Genomic DNA, 21,425 nt, shown 5'->3' on the forward strand with positions numbered 1-21,425 from the left:
CACATGTAAGATCATCTACTTAAAATGCCAAATTCTAATACAGTAGGACTATAGAAAATTTATACAAAAATAACTCGTGCACTTTACCCGATCCATTATATATGGTAGCATAGGTAATATTGTTGTCAAAGTCATTGGAATTATAGAGGGAAGCTTGCAGGGTGTATGCAATAACTGGAGCACCATTTGGTTTCGCCTCACTCCACCAGAGCCTCAAGCCACAGTCAGGCAAGACCCCACCCACCTGCTGCCGCATCACTTGTCCTGGTTCACCTGGAATCTCAGCTACACACCAAATACTTATTGTTAACTTACTTCTGGTTAACTAATTTTTAACTTTGAAAAATCTTATTAATTTGAAACATTCATCAGACAACAAACTTTCAAAAGTGTGCATGAACTGATTAAATTTGACCAAAATCAAAATGAATTTCTGCAATAAATATGTATATACGGAGCAATTGTTATTATATTCACAAAAGTAAACAAAAATATAGTGCCAATGAAAGAACTCACCCAATGTGGAAAAATTAAAGAGAGGTTGTTCAGGCCATGTATAACTGTAGTAAGTATTATTGTATATAACCTGAACTCTAAATATGTATGAGGTGGCAGGTGCCAGATGAATGATGTTGGCAAAATAGGTTTGTCCAGCAGTTATTTGCTCCATGGTGAGATTTTCCCAGATACTGTCACCAAAGGCTGTATACTGAAACTGATAAAAATAATGAGAATGATTAGTATTTATTAAGTGTAATGTATGTGAAATAACTTGAGTTAGCACTCATAACGTGATGGCAGAGAAAGTCAGTGATGAGTGATTGAATAAAATTCAAGTTACATTGCTAGGTTTTTTTTTTTTTTATTATCACACTGGCCGATTCCCACCAAGGCAGGGTGGCCCACCAAGGCAGGGTGGCCCACCAAGGCAGGGTGGCCCACCAAGGCAGGGTGGCCCGAAAAAGAAAAACTTTCACCATCATTCACTCCATCACTGTCTTGCCAGAAGGGTGCTTTACACTACAGTTTTTAAACTGCAACATTAACACCCCTCCTTCAGAGGGCAGACACTGTACTTCCCATCTCCAGGACTCAAGTCCGGCATGCCTGTTTCCCTGAACCCCTTCATAAATGTTACTTTGCTCACACCCCAACAGCACGTCAAGTATTAAAAACCATTTGTCTCCATTCACTCTCAAACACGCTCATGCATGCCTGCTGGAAGTCCAAGCCCCTCGCACACAAAACCTCCTTTACCCCCTCCCTCCAACCTTTCCTAGGCCGACCCCTACCCCGCCTTCCTTCCACTACAGACTGATACACTCTTGAAGTCATTCTGTTTCGCTCCATTCTCTCTACATGTCCGAACCACCTCAACAACCCTTCCTCAGCCCTCTGGACAACAGTTTTGGTAATCCCGCACCTCCTCCTAACTTCCAAACTACGAATTCTCTGCATTATATTCACACCACATATTGCTAGGTACGTATGTTAAAGTGACATTATATACAGAAGAATGGTCAAAAGATATATAGCATACTGTCCCATTATCCAAAAAGGACACGCCAAAGACAATGTATGCGTGCTCATAGAAGTGAATTCAGGGGGTATTAATTTTATATTTAAATAAGAATGAGACTTAAGTGCTCCACAAAATAAACTTCTCTCTGAAGCATTTTATTCTATCACTGAAAGAAATGTACATTACAGAATGAAGCTGAAATCCAGTTAATAAAATAAGCTGAAAGGTTTATCATCATACTTCAAAAATTTAGTAATTGGCAATGTGCTTACAGCGTGTCGCAAAACAGATCTGTCTGATGGTGCCTTCCAGTTAATGAAAAGTGTGCGTGCGGTTGCATTTTTCAATCTGATGTGTGGTAGTTCAGGAAGGGTGATGACAGTCACTCGTGGACTGTTTGTATGCACAAGTCTATCTTGGGAATAGACTCTTACCCAGACCTAAGTTGCAAGAATACACAATGCAATGGATGAATTTTAAGTATATAAACACTTCTAGTTTATACTGTATTAAAATATTAAATTTTAATTCAAATATAGTGCCATAGGTATATAAAGCAAAAATACATTCAAGAAATAGTTTTAAAGAAGATTCTAATACCCTTAATTTTCATAGTTTTATGTTCCAAATTGAATATACTCTAATAAAATACTTAAACTAATAAATATTAAAAAACATGTACATTGAAGTAGGTAGTAGGTTGGTAGACAGCAACCACCCAGGGAAGTACTACCGTCCTGCCAGATGACTGTGAAACAGAAACCTGTAACTGTTTTGCATGATGGTAGGATTGCTGGTGTCTTTTTCTGTCTCATAAACACGCTAGATAACAGTGATATCTTGCTACTCCTACTTACACTTTGGTCACACTTCACAGACACGTACATGCATATATATATACATACATCTAGGTTTTTCTCCTTTTTCTACATAGCTCTTGTTCTTCTTTATTTCTTCTATTGTCCATGGGGAAGTGGAAAAGAATCTTTCCTCCGTAAGCCATGCGTGTCGTATGAGGCGACTAAAATGCCGGGAGCAATGGGCTAGTAACCCCTTCTGTAGACATTTACTAAAAAAGAGAAGAAAAACTTTATAAAACTGGGATGCTTGAACGTGCGTGGATGTAGTGCAGATGACAAGAAACAGATGATTGCTAATGTTATGAATGAAAAGTTGGATGTCCTGGCCCTAAGCGAAACAAAGCTGAAGGGGTAGGGGAGTTTCAGTGGGGGGAAATAAATGGGATTAAATCTGGAGTATCTGAGAGAGTTAGAGCAAAGGAAGGGGTAGCAGTAATGTTGAATGATCAGTTATGGAAGGAGAAAAGAGAATATGAATGTGTAAATGCAAGAATTATGTGGATTAAAGTAAAGGTTGGATGCGAGAAGTGGGTCATAATAAGCGTGTATGCACCTGGAGAAGACAGGAATGTAGAGGAGAGAGAGAGATTTTGGGAGATGTTAAGTGAATGTATAGGAGCCTTTGAACCAAGTGAGAGAGTAATTGTGGTAGGGGACCTGAATGCTAAAGTAGGAGAAACTTTTAGAGGGTGTGGTAGGTAAGTTTGGGGTGCCAGGTGTAAATGATAATAGGAGCCCTTTGATTGAACTTTGTATAGAAAGGGGTTTAGTTATAGGTAATACATATTTTAAGAAAAAGAGGATAAATAAGTATACAAGATATGATGTAGGGCGAAATGACAGTAGTTTGTTGGATTATGTATTGGTAGATAAAAGACTGTTGAGTAGACTTCAGGATGTACATGTTTATAGAGGGGCCACAGATATATCAGATCACTTTCTAGTTGTAGCTACACTGAGAGTAAAAGGTAGATGGGATACAAGGAGAATAGAAGCATCAGGGAAGAGAGGTGAAGGTTTATAAACTAAAAGAGGAGGCAGTTAGGGAAAGATATAAACAGCTATTGGAGGATAGATGGGCTAATGAGAGCATAGGCAATGGGGTCGAAGAGGTATGGGGTAGGTTTAAAAATGTAGTGTTAGAGTGTTCAGCAGAAGTTTGTGGTTACAGGAAAGTGGGTGCGGGAGGGAAGAGGAGCGATTGGTGGAATGATGATGTAAAGAGAGTAGTAAGGGAGAAAAAGTTAGCATATGAGAAGTTTTTACAAAGTAGAAGTGATGCAAGGAGGGAAGAGTATATGGAGAAAAAGAGAGGTTAAGAGAGTGGTGAAGCAATGTAAAAAGAGCAAATGAGAGAGTGGGTGAGATGTTATCAACAAATTTTGTTGAAAATAAGAAAAAGTTTTGGAGTGAGATTAGCAAGTTAAGGAAGCCTAGAAAACAAATGGATTTGTCAGTTAAAAATAGGAGAGGAGAGTTATTAAATGGAGAGTTAGAGGTATTGGGAAGATGGAGAGAATATTTTGAGGAATTGTTAAATGTTGATGAAGATAGGGAAGCTGTGATTTCGTGTATAGGGCAGGGAGGAATAACATCTTGTAGGAGTGAGGAAGAGCCAGTTGTGAGTGTGGGGGAAGTTCATGAGGCAGTAGGTAAAATGAAAGGGGGTAAGGCAGCCGGGATTAATGGGATAAAGATAGAAATGTTAAAAGCAGGTGGGGATATAGTTTTGGAGTGGTTGGTGCAATTATTTAATAAATGTATGGAAGAGGGTAAGGTACCTAGGGATTGGCAGAGAGCATGCATAGTTCCTTTGTATAAAGGCAAAGGGGACAAAAGAGAGTGCAAAAATTATAGGGGGATAAGACTGTTGAGTTCTCCATGGGGAAGTGGAACAGAATTCTTCCTCTGTAAGCCATGCGTGTCATAAGAGGCGACTAAAATGCCGGGAGCAAGGGGCTAGTAACCCCTTCTCCTGTATATATTACTAAATTTAAAAGGAGAAACTTCAGTTTTTTCTTTTGGGCCACCCCACCTCAGTGGGATACGGCTGGTACGTTGAAAGAAGAAAGAAGAAGAAGTCTGTTGAGTATACCTGGTAAAGTGTATGGAAGAGTTATTATTGAAAGAATTAAAAGTAAGACTGAGAATAGGATAGCAGATGAACAAGGAGGCTTTAGGAAAGGTAGGGGGTGTGTGGACCAGGTGTTTACAGTGAAACATAAGTGAACAGTATTTAGATAAGGCTAAAGAGGTCTTTGTGGCATTTATGGATTTGGAAAAGGCGTATGACAGGGTGGATAGGGGGCCAATGTGGCAGATGTTGCAAGTGTATGGTGTAGGAGGTAGGTTACTGAAAGCAGTGAAGAGTTTTTACGAGGATAGTGAGGCTCAAGTTAGAGTATGTAGGAAAGAGGGAAATTATTTCCCAGTAAAAGTAGGCCTTAGACAAGGATGTGTGATGTCACCGTGGTTGTTTAATATATTTATAGATGGGGTTGTAAGAGAAGTAAATGCGAGGGTCTTGACAAGAGGCGTGGAGTTAAAAGATAAAGAATCACACACAAAGTGGGAGTTGTCACAGCTGCTCTTTGCTGATGACACTGTGCTCTTGGGAGATTCTGAAGAGAAGTTGCAGAGATTGGTGGATGAATTTGGTAGGGTGTGCAAAAGAAGAAAATTAAAGGTGAATACAGGAAAGAGTAAGGTTATGAGGATAACAAAAAGATTAGGTGATGAAAGATTGAATATCAGATTGGAGGGAGAGAGTATGGAGGAGGTGAATGTATTCAGATATTTGGGAGTGGACGTGTCAGCGGATGGGTCTATGAAAGATGAGGTGAATCATAGAATTGATGAGGGGAAAAGAGTGAGTGGTGCACTTAGGAGTCTGTGGAGACAAAGAACTTTGTCCTTGGAGGCAAAGAGGGGAATGTATGAGAGTATAGTTTTACCAACGCTCTTATATGGGTGTGAAGCATGGGTGATGAATGTTGCAGCGAGGAGAAGGCTGGAGGCAGTGGAGATGTCATGTCTGAGGGCAATGTGTGGTGTGAATATAATGCAGAGAATTCGTAGTTTGGAAGTTAGGAGGAGGTGCGGGATTACCAAAACTGTTGTCCAGAGGGCTGAGGAAGGGTTGTTGAGGTGGTTCGGACATGTAGAGAGAATGGAGCGAAACAGAATGACTTCAAGAGTGTATCAGTCTGAAGTGGAAGGAAGGCGGGGTAGGGGTCGGCCTAGGAAAGGTTGGAGAGAGGGGGTAAAGGAGGTTTTGTGTGCGAGGGGCTTGGACTTCCAGCAGGTATGCGTGAGCGTGTTTGATAGGAGTGAATGGAGACAAATGGTTTTTAATACTTGACGTGCTGTTGGAGTGTGAGCAAAGTAACATTTATGAAGGGGTTCAGGGAAACCGGCAGGCCGGACTTGAGTCCTGGAGATGGGAAGTACAGTGCCTGCACTCTGAAGGAGGGGTGTTAATGTTGCAGTTTAAAAACTGTAGTGTAAAGCACCCTTCTGGCAAGACAGTGATGGAGTGAATGATGGTGAAAGTTTTTCTTTTTCGGGCCACCCTGCTTTGGTGGGAATCGGCCAGTGTGATAAAAAAAAAAAAAAAAAAAAAAAAAATTAGTCACTCGATCAACTTTGCCACTGTCTTGCATTTCATTACGGTGAATGGTTGTCAACAATGTGACATCTCGTTTGTCATGCCACCGTAATGCCATGATGTCATTGGCAGTAAACACCTGCACGTCATCACCACGAGCACCTGCGTTGAGCCTGGGCATATGTTTACGATTAGAACGCACTGTGCCACACACACATCTGTCTTGTTCACTCGCATGAAATCACTGAGTAATGGGGTTGTGTACCAGTTATCGGTATATAATGATAAGGTGCCATCATGTTTCTCACTACATCACCTGAGATACCCAATAACATCTTGGTATCTTTCAATGTTTTACTACCCGTGTATACAACAATATCCAACACCAGGCCACTGTCACAATCACAGAGTACAAACAGTTTTATACCAAAGCGTTTCCTCTTGCTCGGTATATACTGCTTGAATGACAGTCTACCTTTGAACAAAATCAAAGACTCGTCAATTACAAGATTCTTGAATGGATAAAAGTATATGCTGAACTTTTGTTTGAGATACATGAAAACATTTCTAATCTTGTATAACCTGTCACTTCTGTCAGGCCTGGTTTTGTCAGAGAAGTGCAACATACGTAAGAGTAGGATAAACCTGTTCACTGGTATGATTTCACTGAAGACCGGGGTAGAAATTAGCCGATCTGTGGACCAGTATGCTTTTATATTATGCTTATAGACGTGAGGCATAAGCATTATTGTTGCAAAAAGCAAATACATTTCTGCAACAGTCGTCTCTTTCCACCTGTGTAGTCTTGACTGTGGTGATAAGATCGTATTTGCGATGGTGTACTCAAAATACTTATTACTTTCCCTGACAATAATTTCCATCAATGGCTGGTCAAAGAATAATTCAAAGAATTCCAGTTCATTGGCCGTGGTTCCAAGGGGACAAGTAGGTAGAATTCCACTTTGAGAATGATAAGAAATTCTCACTACAGGCAGCACACTCCACCAATATTCAATACACTAAACCTACTCACCATACAAAACATCCATACTTATTACTGCACCTATTACATACATAGAACACTTAACTCTGATATTAACCCTCCCCTCAAACATCTCCTTGCCAACCTCAACAGAACACATGACCATAACACAAGGCACAGATCACTCTTTGATGTTCCTCGTGTCCATCTCACACTATGCAAAAACTCAATGCACATAAAAGGCCCTAAAATCTGGAATTCATTACCTGTAAATATAAAAGAAACACTACCTGTTTATAAATTCAAGTCTCTTCTCAAAGATCACTTACTCACCCAAAACCAAATAAATACTGAATAACTGAACCTTATAAATTGTATATCTTAAATGTTTCTCACAATTATATCACATAAATGTTAAACCTAAAACCCAATCTAACTTTATTATTTTTTAAATACACTACCTAACAGAATACTCCATATGACTGAATGTACAACAATGCATGCAACCATATGACCTGTCTTTGTAATACTCACTTGTGCTTTATAGTTATCTGTTTACATTAATGTTTTATCACTGATTTCATCATTGCTTAGTTAATCTTAAGTTAATTTTAAGCCAGCCCGTAATGCTATGCATAGTATAAGTGGCTTTGGCATGCTGCTCTTATCTGTATTTTTTTGTACCTCTGTATGTGTGCTCAAATTGTAAATAAATAAATAAATAAATAAATCATCAAAGTGGTGAGGCTTGGGAACAAAATTGGGATTTTGCTGCCAATCCCACATATGGTTTGCTGGTGGATACTGGACATCATAGGCTGGTTGTGCGGGTGGTTGTGGTTGTGGTGGGCTGGTGGCTGGCGCTCCACTTTGTCCTTGAACTGATGAGTCAGCAGCGTGGGTCCCAGCGTGGCCTCGTGAGTCACGCATGGCGGTGCCACTACCATCACCACTAACACCATCCACTGATGCCTGTGGTCTATCCATGCCAAGTGTAGCCACATCGTCCTCACTATCACTACCTAAAACTGGTGTTGGGCCACGGGATGTACTCCGGGATGTACTCCGGGATGTACTCCGGGATGTACTCCGGGATGTACTCCGGGATGTACTCCATCCCCTGGGCACAGCATAGGGTACACTACCCGAGCACATGCGGCGGCGAACATACCGACGCTTCACTGGTGAATATGATTCCTCACTATCACTACTCGATTGATCGTCGAGCGCAATAAAATCACAGTCCACGTCACTATCATCATCATTACTGAAGTCAGAGGCCTGGCCACGCGAAAATATTAGCTTTCTCTTGCAATGAGGAACAACCGACCATGAGTCACGAGTGCCCACACCAGAGGTAGAAGGTTGAGGATCGTCAGGGTTTTCTGCACTATTATCAATATCCTGGTCATTCTTTTCAGTCACTAACTGATCAAAGCCGTAGAATTCGTCTTCATTTCCACTTCCATCAGTGTCAGAACTATCAAATAGGAAGAGGAGAGTCCCAATTTTCTGGGGAGTGAGAGCTGACTTGCGACGAGGCATGGTGAACAAGGGTAACTGAGCCGGCGTTCCCACAATGCTATGCGGGCACCTAGATTTTTTGTTTATGGTGCACACCCACCATGCAGACCTGTTCTCTCACATGTAGGCCTATGAGCGTTTTCATGCTAAATTTGATGGCGCTAGAATTTTGGCGTAGATCTACAGTTTGGACACTCAACTTAAAGCCGTTGATCTACGGGACGGACCCTGAAAGGGTTAAGGTGGGTGGTGTTGGTAGTCCCCAGGCCCCAGGTTGACTTGTAGAATTGTATTCAAATCATTATAATTCAGTGCAACAGTAGTATCTAATAAAATGAAAAATTAACTTTGTATGTGACCATTTGGGTGGCCCAAAATGAAAAACAAAAGTTTCTCCTTTTAAATTTAGTAATATATACAGGAGAAGGGGTTACTAGCCCCTTGCTCCCAGCATTTTAGTCGCCTCTTATGACACGTATGGCTTACAGAGGAAGAATTCTGTTCCACTTCCCCATGGAGAAAATGTACAACTTTTTTTATTATCACACTGGCCGATTCCCACCAAGGCAGGGTGGCCCGAAAAAGAAAAACTTTCACCATCATTCACTCCATCACTGTCTTGCCAGAAGGGTGCTTTACACTACAGTTTTTAAACTGCAACATTAAGACCCCTCCTTCAGAGTGCAGGCACTGTACTTCCCATCTCCAGGACTCAAGTCCGGCCTGCCGGTTTCCCTGAATCCCTTCATAAATGTTACTTTGCTCACACTCCAACAGCACGTCAAGTATTAAAAACCATTTGTCTCCATTCACTCCTATCAAACACGCTCACGCATGCCTGCTGGAAGTCCAAGCCCCTCGCACACAAAACCTCCTTTACCCCCTCCCTCCAACCCTTCCTAGGCCGACCCCTACCCCGCCTTCCTTCCACTACAGACTGATACACTCTTGAAGTCATTCTGTTTCGCTCCATTCTCTCTACATGTCCGAACCACCTCAACAACCCTTCCTCAGCCCTCTGGACAACAGTTTTGGTAATCCCGCACCTCCTCCTAACTTCCAAACTACGAATTCTCTGCATTATATTCACACCACACATTGCCCTCAGACATGACATCTCCACTGCCTCCAGCCTTCTCCTCGCTGCAACATTCATCACCCACGCTTCACACCCATATAAGAGCGTTGGTAAAACTATACTCTCATACATTCCCCTCTTTGCCTCCAAGGACAAAGTTCTTTGTCTCCACAGACTCCTAAGTGCACCACTCACTCTTTTTCCCTCATCAATTCTATGATTCACCTCATCTTTCATAGACCCATCCGCTGACACGTCCACTCCCAAATATCTGAATACGTTCACCTCCTCCATACTCTCTCCCTCCAATCTGATATTCAATCTTTCATCACCTAATCTTTTTGTTATCCTCATAACCTTACTCTTTCCTGTATTCACCTTTAATTTTCTTCTTTTGCACACCCTACCAAATTCATCCACCAATCTCTGCAGCTTCTCTTCAGAATCTCCCAAGAGCACAGTGTCATCAGCAAAGAGCAGCTGTGACAACTCCCACTTTGTGTGTGATTCTTTATCTTTTAACTCCACGCCTCTTGCCAAGACCCTCGCATTTACTTCTCTTACAACCCCATCTATAAATATATTAAACAACCACGGTGACATCACACATCCTTGTCTAAGGCCTACTTTTACTGGGAAAAAATTTCCCTCTTTCCTACATACTCTAACTTGAGCCTCACTATCCTCGTAAAAACTCTTCACTGCTTTCAGTAACCTACCTCCTACACCATACACTTGCAACATCTGCCACATTGCCCCCCTATCCACCCTGTCATACGCCTTTTCCAAATCCATAAATGCCACAAAGACCTCTTTAGCCTTATCTAAATACTGTTCACTTATATGTTTCACTGTAAACACCTGGTCCACACACCCCCTACCTTTCCTAAAGCCTCCTTGTTCATCTGCTATCCTATTCTCCGTCTTACTCTTAATTCTTTCAATTATAACTACCATACACTTTACCAGGTACACTCAACAGACTTATCCCCCTATAATTTTTGCACTCTTTTATCCCCTTTGCCTTTATACAAAGGAACTATGCATGCTCTCTGCCAATCCCTAGGTACCTTACCCTCTTCCATACATTTATTAAATAATTGCACCAACCACTCCAAAACTATATCCCCACCTGCTTTTAACATTTCTATCTTTATCCCATCAATCCCGGCTGCCTTACCCCCTTTCATTTTACCTACTGCCTCACGAACTTCACCCACACTCACAACTGGCTCTTCCTCACTCCTACAAGATGTTATTCCTCCTTGCCCTATACACGAAATCACAGCTTCCCTATCTTCATCAACATTTAACAATTCCTCAAAATATTCCCTCCATCTTCCCAATACCTCTAACTCTCCATTTAATAACTCTCCTCTCCTATTTTTAACTGACAAATCCATTTGTTCTCTAGGCTTTCTTAACTTGTTAATCTCACTCCAAAACTTTTTCTTATTTTCAACAAAATTTGTTGATAACATCTCACCCACTCTCTCATTTGCTCTCTTTTTACATTGCTTCACCACTCTCTTAACCTCTCTCTTTTTCTCCATATACTCTTCCCTCCTTGCATCACTTCTACTTTGTAAAAACTTCTCATATGCTAACTTTTTCTCCCTTACTACTCTCTTTACATCATCATTCCACCAATCGCTCCTCTTCCCTCCCGCACCCACTTTCCTGTAACCACAAACTTCTGCTGAACACTAACACCCCATACCTCTTCGACCCCATTGCCTATGCTCTCATTAGCCCATCTATCCTCCAATAGCTGTTTATATCTTACCCTAACTGCCTCCTCTTTTAGTTTATAAACCTTCACCTCTCTTCCCGGATGCTTCTATTCTCCTTGTATCCCATCTACCTTTTACTCTCAGTGTAGCTACAACTAGAAAGTGATCTGATATATCTGTGGCCCCTCTATAAACATGTACATCCTGAAGTCTACTCAACAGTCTTTTATCTACCAATACATAATCCAACAAACTACTGTCATTTCGCCCTACATCATATCGTGTATTCTTATTTATCCTCTTTTTCTTAAAATATGTATTACCTATAACTAAACCCCTTTCTATACAAAGTTCAATCAAAGGGCTCCCATTATCATTTACACCTGGCACCCCAAACTTACCTACCACACCCTCTCTAAAAGTTTCTCCTACTTTAGCATTCAGGTCCCCTACCACAATTACTCTCTCACTTGGTTCAAAGGCTCCTATACATTCACTTAACATCTCCCAAAATCTCTCTCCTCTGCATTCCTCTCTTCTCCAGGTGCATACACGCTTATTATGACCCACTTCTCGCATCCAACCTTTACTTTAATCCACATAATTCTTGAATTTACACATTCATATTCTCTTTTCTCCTTCCTTAACTGATCATTTAACATTACTGCTACCCCTTCCTTTGCTCTAACTCTCTCAGATACTCCAGATTTAATCCCATTTATTTCCCCCCACTGAAATTCTCCTACCCCCTTCAGCTTTGTTTCGCTTAGAGCCAGGACATCCAACTTCTTTTCATTCATAACATCAGCAATCATCTGTTTCTTGTCATCCGCACTACATCCACGCACATTTAAGCATCCCAATTTTATAAAGTTTTTCTTCTTCTCTTTTTTAGTAAATGTATACAGGAGAAGGGGTTACTAGCCCATTGCTCCCGGCATTTTTGTCGCCTCATACGACACGCATGGCTTACGGAGGAAAGATTCTTTTCCACTTCCCCATGGACAATAGAAGAAATAAAAAAGAACAAGAGCTATTTAGAAAAAGGAGAAAAACCTAGATGTATGTATATATATATATATATATGCATGTGTGTGTCTGTTAAGTGTGACCAAAGTGTAAGTAGGAGTAGCAAGATATCCCTGTTATCTAGCGTGTTTATGAGACAGAAAAAGAAACCAGCAATCCTACCATCATGCAAAACAGTTACAGGTTTTTGTTTCACAGTCATCTGGCAGGACGGTAGTACTTCCCTGGGTGGTTGCTGTCTACCAACCTACAACTATCTACTACAACTATCTACTACAAATGTACAACTATCAGCTGAATGCTATTATTTCAAATACCTTGACAACATAGAATGTTCCAGGTCTGAGATTAATGGCCTGATACAAGGTGTCGGAGATATTCTTACGGTAAATAATTTTTTGTCCTTCTTGGATGTGCATCTCATATTTCCACTTCTGCCATGCACCGGACCCTGATTAATAAATGACAATGTATTAACAACAACAAATTATTTTATATCGTAAATACAACCTGTAATTCCTTTCCCATGACAGCTGGGAGTATCAGGAACAAGGTTAAATACAAAATTATACAGTGGACCCCCGCTTAACGATCACCTCCCAATGCGACCAATTATGTAAGTGTATTTATGTAAGTGTGTTTGTACGTGCATGTTTGGGGGTCTGAAATGGACTAATCTACTTCACAATATTCCTTATGGGAACAAATTCGGTCAGTACTGGCACCTGAACATACTTCTGGAATGAAAAAATATCGTTAACCAGGGGTCCACTGTATACGTAATATGTATAAAGTTTTGGTAATCAAATGGTCACATACAAAGTTAATTTTTCATTTTATTAGATACTACTGTAGCACTGAATTATAATGATTTGAATACAATTCTACAAGTCAACCTGGGGCCTGGGGACTACCAACACCACCCACCTTAAGTGTAAGCGATTCCCTATTATTGATAAATGCTCTTAACTCCATCAGAGTCAACTGTGACATACTGTGCTTTTATGAGAAGTCAGAAACAGGTGTGGTAAAATTTTGTAGACAATGGAGTTAGAGTATGTCTCTTATGGATTCCCTCTCACACTGGTCTTCACACACATGAGAGAACTGATGACATATACTTTCATTGAGGGAGTAGATTACAACCCTGATCTATTAACAAGAAGTTTAATTAAGGATAATATTATAACATATAGCAACATGACCCATTATATGTCTCTGTAATCATTTGATTACTGTCCAAAGGATCGGTATGGGGTGCATAATGAAGCTAGCAAAGTACCTACTGAAGTATCACATAAGCTAGCAATGGCACATACCCATGAGGGCAGGTAAACCCGGTGAATCCCAGCTGAGAGTGGCTGACCTTCGGGTAAACACTGCCTGGAGGTTACTAGGAGGATTTAATGGAACAGGAACTGGTTGTGTGGAACCATGAAAAGCCACCAAGCAACCAATGTTAACTCCTTTCATCACAAGGTAACTGTAAATAACAATGCTGGTTTATTAAAAGCTAAACCAAAGAACAGAACTGAATATGTGTACATCCTTAGAGGTAAAGGCTTATCAGGAAAGATTTAGCACAGTAATAAGATTGTAGCAATTTACAAACTTGTTTAAATGTAAAGTCTAGGTGCCAGAATACTATGCAACCTTGGTTAGGCTTTTATCGAGATAAAAAGGGATCCTGTTACAATCTACAGTGATGTAACACAATGTTTAGAAGTATGTCTCAATTTTTACCATACCTATTATGATAAAATGTTCCATTATTCAGCTCTTCAGTTAAGACCTCATTGCCATCTGCCCAGAAGAAGCGGCTATTAAGGTGCACTACAGAGCGAAGTTGCTTGAAGAAAGCTTGCTGTGTGTTGGCCCTTAAATTTGTCACTGAAGTCCTGAAAATTCCCAATATCATAAGGCCATATTTTAATAGAAACAAAGCAATTGAATTATCCATGGAGAAAAGGAGAAGAATTCTTCCTCTGTAAGACATGCATGTTGTAAAAGACGACTAAAATGATGGGAGCAAGGGGCCAGTAACCCCTTCTCTTGCATAAATTACTAAATGTAAGAAGGAAAACTTATTTCTTCATTTTCAGGTCACCCTGCCTTGGTGGAGGATGGCCAACATGTTTGAAAATATTAATGCAAAAAATCTTAATGAAATATTAAAATAATATAGCACAAGTGCAGGACATAAATACAGCGGTACCTAGAGTTACGAACTTAATTCGTTCCAGATGGCTGTTCAAGTGCCGATACCGAACGAATTTGTTCCCATAAGGAATAATGTAAATTAAATTAATCCGCTTCAGACCCCCAAAATTACACTTACAAAAGCACTTACATAAATGTACACTTACATAACTGTTCGAGTTTTGAGCTGTTCGTATCTCAAGGTACCACTGTAATATGTCATCAGAAATATTAATACTGTATAGTGTAGATCAAAATGTAAAACACAGTAGCATCACAAGACATGGAATGTATAATTTTGTAGCATTTTGGTCAAGACTCACCCATCTAGTGACACTGCCAGCATTGTATTGTTTTTTCGATCTGCTACAAGAACCTGGAAATTAGGAGGATCCAGAACAAGTCCCCCTAAATCAGATGCCCGCAGAACAGTCATAGGTTGTCCCACCTCCAAAAATTCATCATTCAAATTAAGGCGGTGTAATCCTTTATCTAGGTCCTCAGAGATCCACCAAATGTATCTGACGAAAAATAATATTTAAAGAATTTTACATTCATACAAAAGGAGCATACAAATTTTACACAGAATAATGGTGCTTCCAAGATCCATTGTGCACGTACAGTATGTGTTGTATGTATTGAAAGATATATTTATTAGATCAAAACAAAAATTTGGCTCTAGCTTACCCATTATATGGATCAACCTGGAGATGTTTTGCTTCATATTGAAGTTCTCCATATATTAAAATGGGATTCTTCCCCATTAGATCACAACGCCAAAGTTGCCACATCTGATCCTTTGGGGATTCAATGTGAACAATGTAGTAGAGATAACCATACAACCAGTCAACAGAGAGACTTAGTGGATAACCATGGATGTGGTGTTGTGTCAGAAGTATTCGATGTTTATAAGTAGACAGTAGCAGCTGGTATATAGATCCACTAGTGTCACTAATATATACTATATTCAAAGGAATATGTACTGCAATTCCTGAAAAAAGATTTTTTTTTTTTAACAAGTCGGCCGTCTCCCACCGAGGCAGGGTGAAAAAAGATAGAATTTCTTAATTACCAGACATTACTAAAATGATACTGGAAACCTTCTGTACACAACAAAAATGTCCTTTAATATATTAATAAAATTAATTTTACTTATGCCAGACGGAAATTTTAAGTCAGACATACCTGTAATATTATGTTGTCCAGAAGAGTTATACAAGTGGGTTGGGGTCTCCATTATTTCAAGGCCTAGTTTTAAGAGGCTTGGACCTGATGTTAGAAGTAAATAGCCTTGACCATCATCAACAGCTGCAGCATCAAATAATGTATCATATTAAAATTTAATGATAATCTTATTTACTTGATGTTAGTGTGCTACTAATCATTAAGTCATATACTGTACTGCCTTCAGTGATCTGCATCATATTGTATGGGCTTTGCAAATAAATAGACTATACTGTATACTGGAACACACTTCTCATTTATTTTTATCATTTAAATTTATAGTCAGCGAGTGATGCACAGAAAGTGAGGGAAAACAGCAGAAGGAAAGGCAGATAAGCAACAAAGGTGAGCACACAGACATAAGAAGGAAGTCACAGTCAGTATAGAAAATCATTGTACATAATTTTATTGAACAGCAACACAAATAAAACATGTAGCATCCAAGATTATTAGGAATTACCTGGAGCACTGGGATAAGTAGTAACTTTTACAACTATGGCAGGACCTTCACCTCGATGGTTGGTGGAGGTTAAGTTGAGAAGGTATGTTGTGTTTGCGGATAATTCAGACAGGATGTACCTGAAAAGAAAGAAAGAAAGAAATGATTTTGAAATACACAGTAATAAAATGTATACAAATAGAAAAAAAGAATAAAAATATAAATTAAAATTTGTATCCCATACTTCTTGCAGTAAAGTGGATTACTGATTATTCAGTACCAGGAGTATAAATGTTGAATAAGTGATTGCTGAATAATTGATGGTCTTCTGTATTTACAGTATCAATATTCAGTCAGCAGGTCACAGATGGTTGGTAGGTAAGACACAGGCAACAGTTACGCAACTTTATTCCGAGACGTTTCACCTACACAGTAGGCTTCAGTCGAATACAGAAAGTGTGCAGGAACAGATGCTATCAGACCCTGACAAGTATTCGATACTCCCATATCTTTATTTTTAATATCTTGAAAGTATTTTGCTGTTCATTGTTCATTCTAATATGCAGTCATGAATGGCTTGACATTATTCATACAATTATTACAATATTGCAGTAGTCTGCATAATAGTTAATCTTTTATTTTTTGTTTGAATAAAAAAACAAAATAGAAAGCAAGAGTAATATCAGAGGGGTCTGGAGACGTGACTGATGAACAAAAAAATTTTTATTTTAGAGCCAGGAATGTCTGCATTGTTCATTCTGGACCCTATTTTGAAACTGTCATATTTTTAATTTTCGTGAAATTGGCCAAATTGCAAATTTCTGACCATGTTATTGGGTAGTTGAAATCGGCAGTTTCTTGTACTCAATCGATAGAAAAAATGGAGTTCTAAAGAAATAGCTATGAGTTTGGTCGACTGGAACAACAGAATTAACCGAAAATAGGGCTCAAAGTGGGCGAAATCGCCGATTCATCAATATTGCCGAGGTCGCTAACTTTGCAAGAGTATAATTACGTCAGTTTTCCATCAAATTTTGTTCTTTTGGTGTCATTACCATCAGGAAAAGATTCTCTATCATTTCACAAGAAAAAATAGTTTTTTTTTTTTTTTTAATTTTTGCAACACCAGGATTTGGGGTTGCGACAGTCAAGGGGTTAATAATATCCTGGACTGTACAAGACTGCCATTTACAAGACACGTGCAACACCTGTCCAATACGGAGAATAAATACTGAAGACAGAGGAATAAGTGGAGAAGAATCTATTCTCTGTACTGGACTGAAAAAGCCACTGGCTGGCAAAGAGTCTCATTAACAAAGATACTATTCATCAACGTGTCAGTATTGTATACCATTTATGTAAAACTATCCAATCATTTGGAGTGCTGTGTAATGAAGTAAAATATAAATTCATTTATTATTTTTTTCTGTAGTTCTATAGCAGACAACATGAAAAACTATACTGTACTTATTAAAAAAATTTAAGTTCTATTAAGGTAGAGTACTTAAATTACAAATATTAGTGTAATTATGACTTACCTTCTCTCACTGTTGGCATCAATATTGGCCCTCATCTCATGTTTTTCTTGAGTATCTTTGGAATATAATGTGTAGGAGATAAGATCTCCACCAGGAAAAAAAGGCGGCTCCCACGTCACTTCCACACGAGACCAATCAAGTGGAACTGCTTTTAGCTCCTTTAGATAAATATTATTGAAATGTGAGACAATGGAAGCTATGAATACAAAAATTTTGCTATAAAAACTTTAAAACTAAAGAATAAACTTGTGAGTCTTCAGCATATATGTGCAAATCATATTTTTATTATTAACACACTGGCCGATTCCCACCAAGGCAGGGTGGCCCGAAAAAGAAAAACTTTCACCATCATTCACTCCATCACTGTCTTGCCACAAGGGTGCTTTACACTACAGTTTTTAAACTGCAACATTAACACCCCTCCTTCAGAGTGCAGGCACTGTACTTCCCATCTCCAGGACTCAGGTCCGGCCTGCCGGTTTCCCTGAATCCCTTCATAAATGTTACTTTACTCACACTCCAACAGCACGTCAAGTATTAAAAAACATTTATCTCCATTCACTCCTATCAAATACGCTCGCTCATGCCTGCTGGAAGTCCAAGCCCCTTGCACACAAAACCTCCTTTACCCCCTCCCTCCAACCTTTCCTAGGCCGACCCCTACCCCGCCTTCCTTCCACTACAGACTGATACACTCTTGAAGTTGTTCCGTTTCGCTCCATTCTCTCTACATGTCCGAACCACCTCAACAACCCTTCCTCAGCCCTCTGGACAACAGTTTTGGTAATCCCGCACCTCCTCCTAACTTCCAAACTACGAATTCTCTGCATTATATTCACACCACACACTGCCCTCAGACATGACATCTCCACTGCCTCCAGCCTTCTCCTAGCTGCAACATTAATCACCCATGCTTCACACCCATATAAGAGCATTGGTAAAACTATACTCTCATACATTCCCCTCTTTGCCTCCAAGGACAAAGTTCTTTGTCTCCACAGACTCCTAAGTGCACCGCTCACCCTTTTCCCCTCATCAATTCTATGATTCACCTCATCTTTCATAGTCCCATCCGCTGACACGTCCACTCCCAAATATCTGAATACATTCACCTCCTCCATACTCTCTCCCTCCAATCTGATATCCAATCTTTCATCACCTAACCTTTTTGTTATCCTCATAACCTTACTCTTTCCTGTATTCACTTTTAATTTTCTTCTTTTGCATACTCTACCAAATTCATCCACCAACCTCTGCAACTTCTCTTCAGAATCTCCCAAGAGCACAGTGTCATCAGCAAAGAGCAACTGTGACAACTCCCACTTTATGTGCGATTCTTTATCTTTTAACCCCACGCCTCTTGCCAAGACCCTTGCATTTACTTCTCTTAAAACCCCATCTATAAATATATTAAACAACCACGGTGACATTATATATGTACTGTTTTATTTTTCAAAGCACTGGCCGTCTGCCACTGAGGCAGGGTGACCCCCCCCCCAAAAAAAAAAAAAAAAAACTAAAGTTTTTCTTTTTACATTCAGTAATTTATACAGGAGAAGGGGTCACTAGCTCCCCTGCTTCCTACAAATCATATATAAGGTATAGATAAACATGGAGCTGAAAGGATATTAGAACAATTTTCTTCACAAGAGCAGCTGACTAATGGAATATGTAATTCAAAAGAGAAGGTAGTGCTACAACCACCACTAGAAAGTAAAAAAAAAAATTATGCAATAAAAAATGGTTAATAACAGGACACCAAGAGCATACGTAGTTCTACTCCTGTAGCTATAAACAGCTAATATGTAACAGAGTCAAGAAAAGAGCTAGAGTACCCCAGATGTATTTACAGCAGGTGAAGAGAAATAAACAGGAAAAATATAAGAGACTGGTACACAGTATGCATAATTAGACAAATAATCCAACACTGGGATATGTAAATTACATACGTAAGATTTTTCTTAGAATGGAGTATGAGTATGTGTGACAAGCTACTTCTATTTTAATTTTGTTTTTTTAATAAGTTGGATGTCTCCCACCGAGGCAGGGTGACCCAAAAAGAAAGAAAATGCCTAAAAAGAAAATACTTTCATCATTATTCAATACTTTCACCTCACTCATACATAAACACTGTCTTTGCAGAGGCACCCAGATGTAACAGTTTAGAAGCATATATAACGATATGTAACATATTTCGACAACCATTTCTGCAATCTGGCTAGTGAATATGACAGTGATTATGTATGGGCGAGGTGAAAGTGTTAAATGATAATGGAAGTATTTTCTTTTGGGGGATTTTCTTTCTTTTTGGGTCACCCTGCCTCAGTGGGAGACGGCTGACTTGTTGGAAAAAAAAAAAATCCCTCCAAACTGCCAATATCCTAAACCTTTACAGTGCAGGCATTGTACTTCCGATTTCCAGTACTCAAGTCCAGCTATATATTAAAATCACCAGGTTCCCTGAATCCTTCACTAAATACATGTATTACCCTGCTCACACTCCAACAGCTCGTCAGGTCCCATGTACAGTATTTATCTTTTTACATGCAATAGTGAAAATAGAAAAAATTATAACGATACAATGAAAAATTGTTGTTGCTTACTCTTGGTGGTGATTGTGGCGGCCCTGAAGCCAGAGTGCTGATCCAGGAACCTGTTTCTGACATGATGGGTGCATGATGTGGGAGAACCAGCCAGGCAATACGAAACTGGAGTTGAAGAAGACAGATAAATGCTTATTGCATGTAATTTGCAGTAGTTTAATCCTATATAAGTTTTATTCATATTCAATATATAGGAAGATACTTAATTTTAGAATTGTTTTACAAAGTAATTTTGTGAAAATTAACCTAGGATAACCCAATAAAATTATTTCCATTGAGGTGTTGAATGAATAACGTTTATATGAATATATCAGCTATAATTAGTGCATTAACAATAAAAGGTGTCCCGCATCTTGACTGCTAGTGCACTCAGCTCACACGCTGAGGTCCAGAGTTTGAATCTCTGGTACAGCTGGAAAACATTGGGGACGTGTTTCCATAAGACACCTGCTGTCCCTGTTCACCCATCAGTACAAAATGGGTACCTGGGTTGCATCCTGGGACAAAATTGATCTGATTTGCCCGAAATGCTCAGCATAACAAGCGGCTTTCTATATAGTAGCATGTCATTAATATCAGTTAGGCCTGTACCCCTTGTACATGTACTTGTAGAAATAAAGACATTATTATTATTATTATTATTATCATAAAATAATACTAAATGAATACTGCACTGTATATCAGCTATACAAATATTAGTTAATAAACACTAAGCTGAACAATTCTTTCATCCTGTATTGTTCCTGTTCTTGTCTATGATTCCTTCAACCCATGTACCTAGCTTCACGATTTTAATTTTTTTTTACTGAATTACTAAATACCTCCAACATAATAAAAGCTATGTATTCTTATTCTCATATACTTGTAATCATAATTCAACATTAAAATGGTATAAAATACCGACAGGTTGTTAGGTAAGACACATATGCAACAGTTAGGTATCTTTATTTCGAAACGTTTCGCCTACACAGTAGGCTTCTTCAGTCGAGTACAGAAAAGTTGATAGAAGCAGAAGAGACTGAAGACGATGTAATCAGTCCATCACCCTTAAAGTTTTGAGGTGGTCAGTCCCTCAGTCTGGAGAAGA

General features: G+C 39.3%; 1 protein-coding gene across 1 annotated transcript in view; it reads right to left on the minus strand.

Moving 5' to 3' along the window:
- Positions 1 to 21,425, minus strand: part of LOC128692197 (uncharacterized) — a 43,135-nt gene that overhangs the window by 14,563 nt on the left and 7,147 nt on the right. Inside the window, 12 exon segments of the mRNA XM_070080013.1 lie at positions 88 to 285; positions 517 to 715; positions 1,795 to 1,962; positions 12,653 to 12,786; positions 13,655 to 13,818; positions 14,084 to 14,233; positions 14,858 to 15,055; positions 15,222 to 15,525; positions 15,720 to 15,842; positions 16,219 to 16,337; positions 17,736 to 17,893; positions 20,339 to 20,443. Coding sequence (XP_069936114.1) covers positions 88 to 285; positions 517 to 715; positions 1,795 to 1,962; positions 12,653 to 12,786; positions 13,655 to 13,818; positions 14,084 to 14,233; positions 14,858 to 15,055; positions 15,222 to 15,525; positions 15,720 to 15,842; positions 16,219 to 16,337; positions 17,736 to 17,893; positions 20,339 to 20,443 — 2,020 coding nt within the window.

This window comes from Cherax quadricarinatus, unplaced genomic scaffold (genome assembly GCF_038502225.1).
Source record: "Cherax quadricarinatus isolate ZL_2023a unplaced genomic scaffold, ASM3850222v1 Contig80, whole genome shotgun sequence".
Lineage (NCBI taxonomy): Eukaryota > Metazoa > Arthropoda > Malacostraca > Decapoda > Parastacidae > Cherax > Cherax quadricarinatus.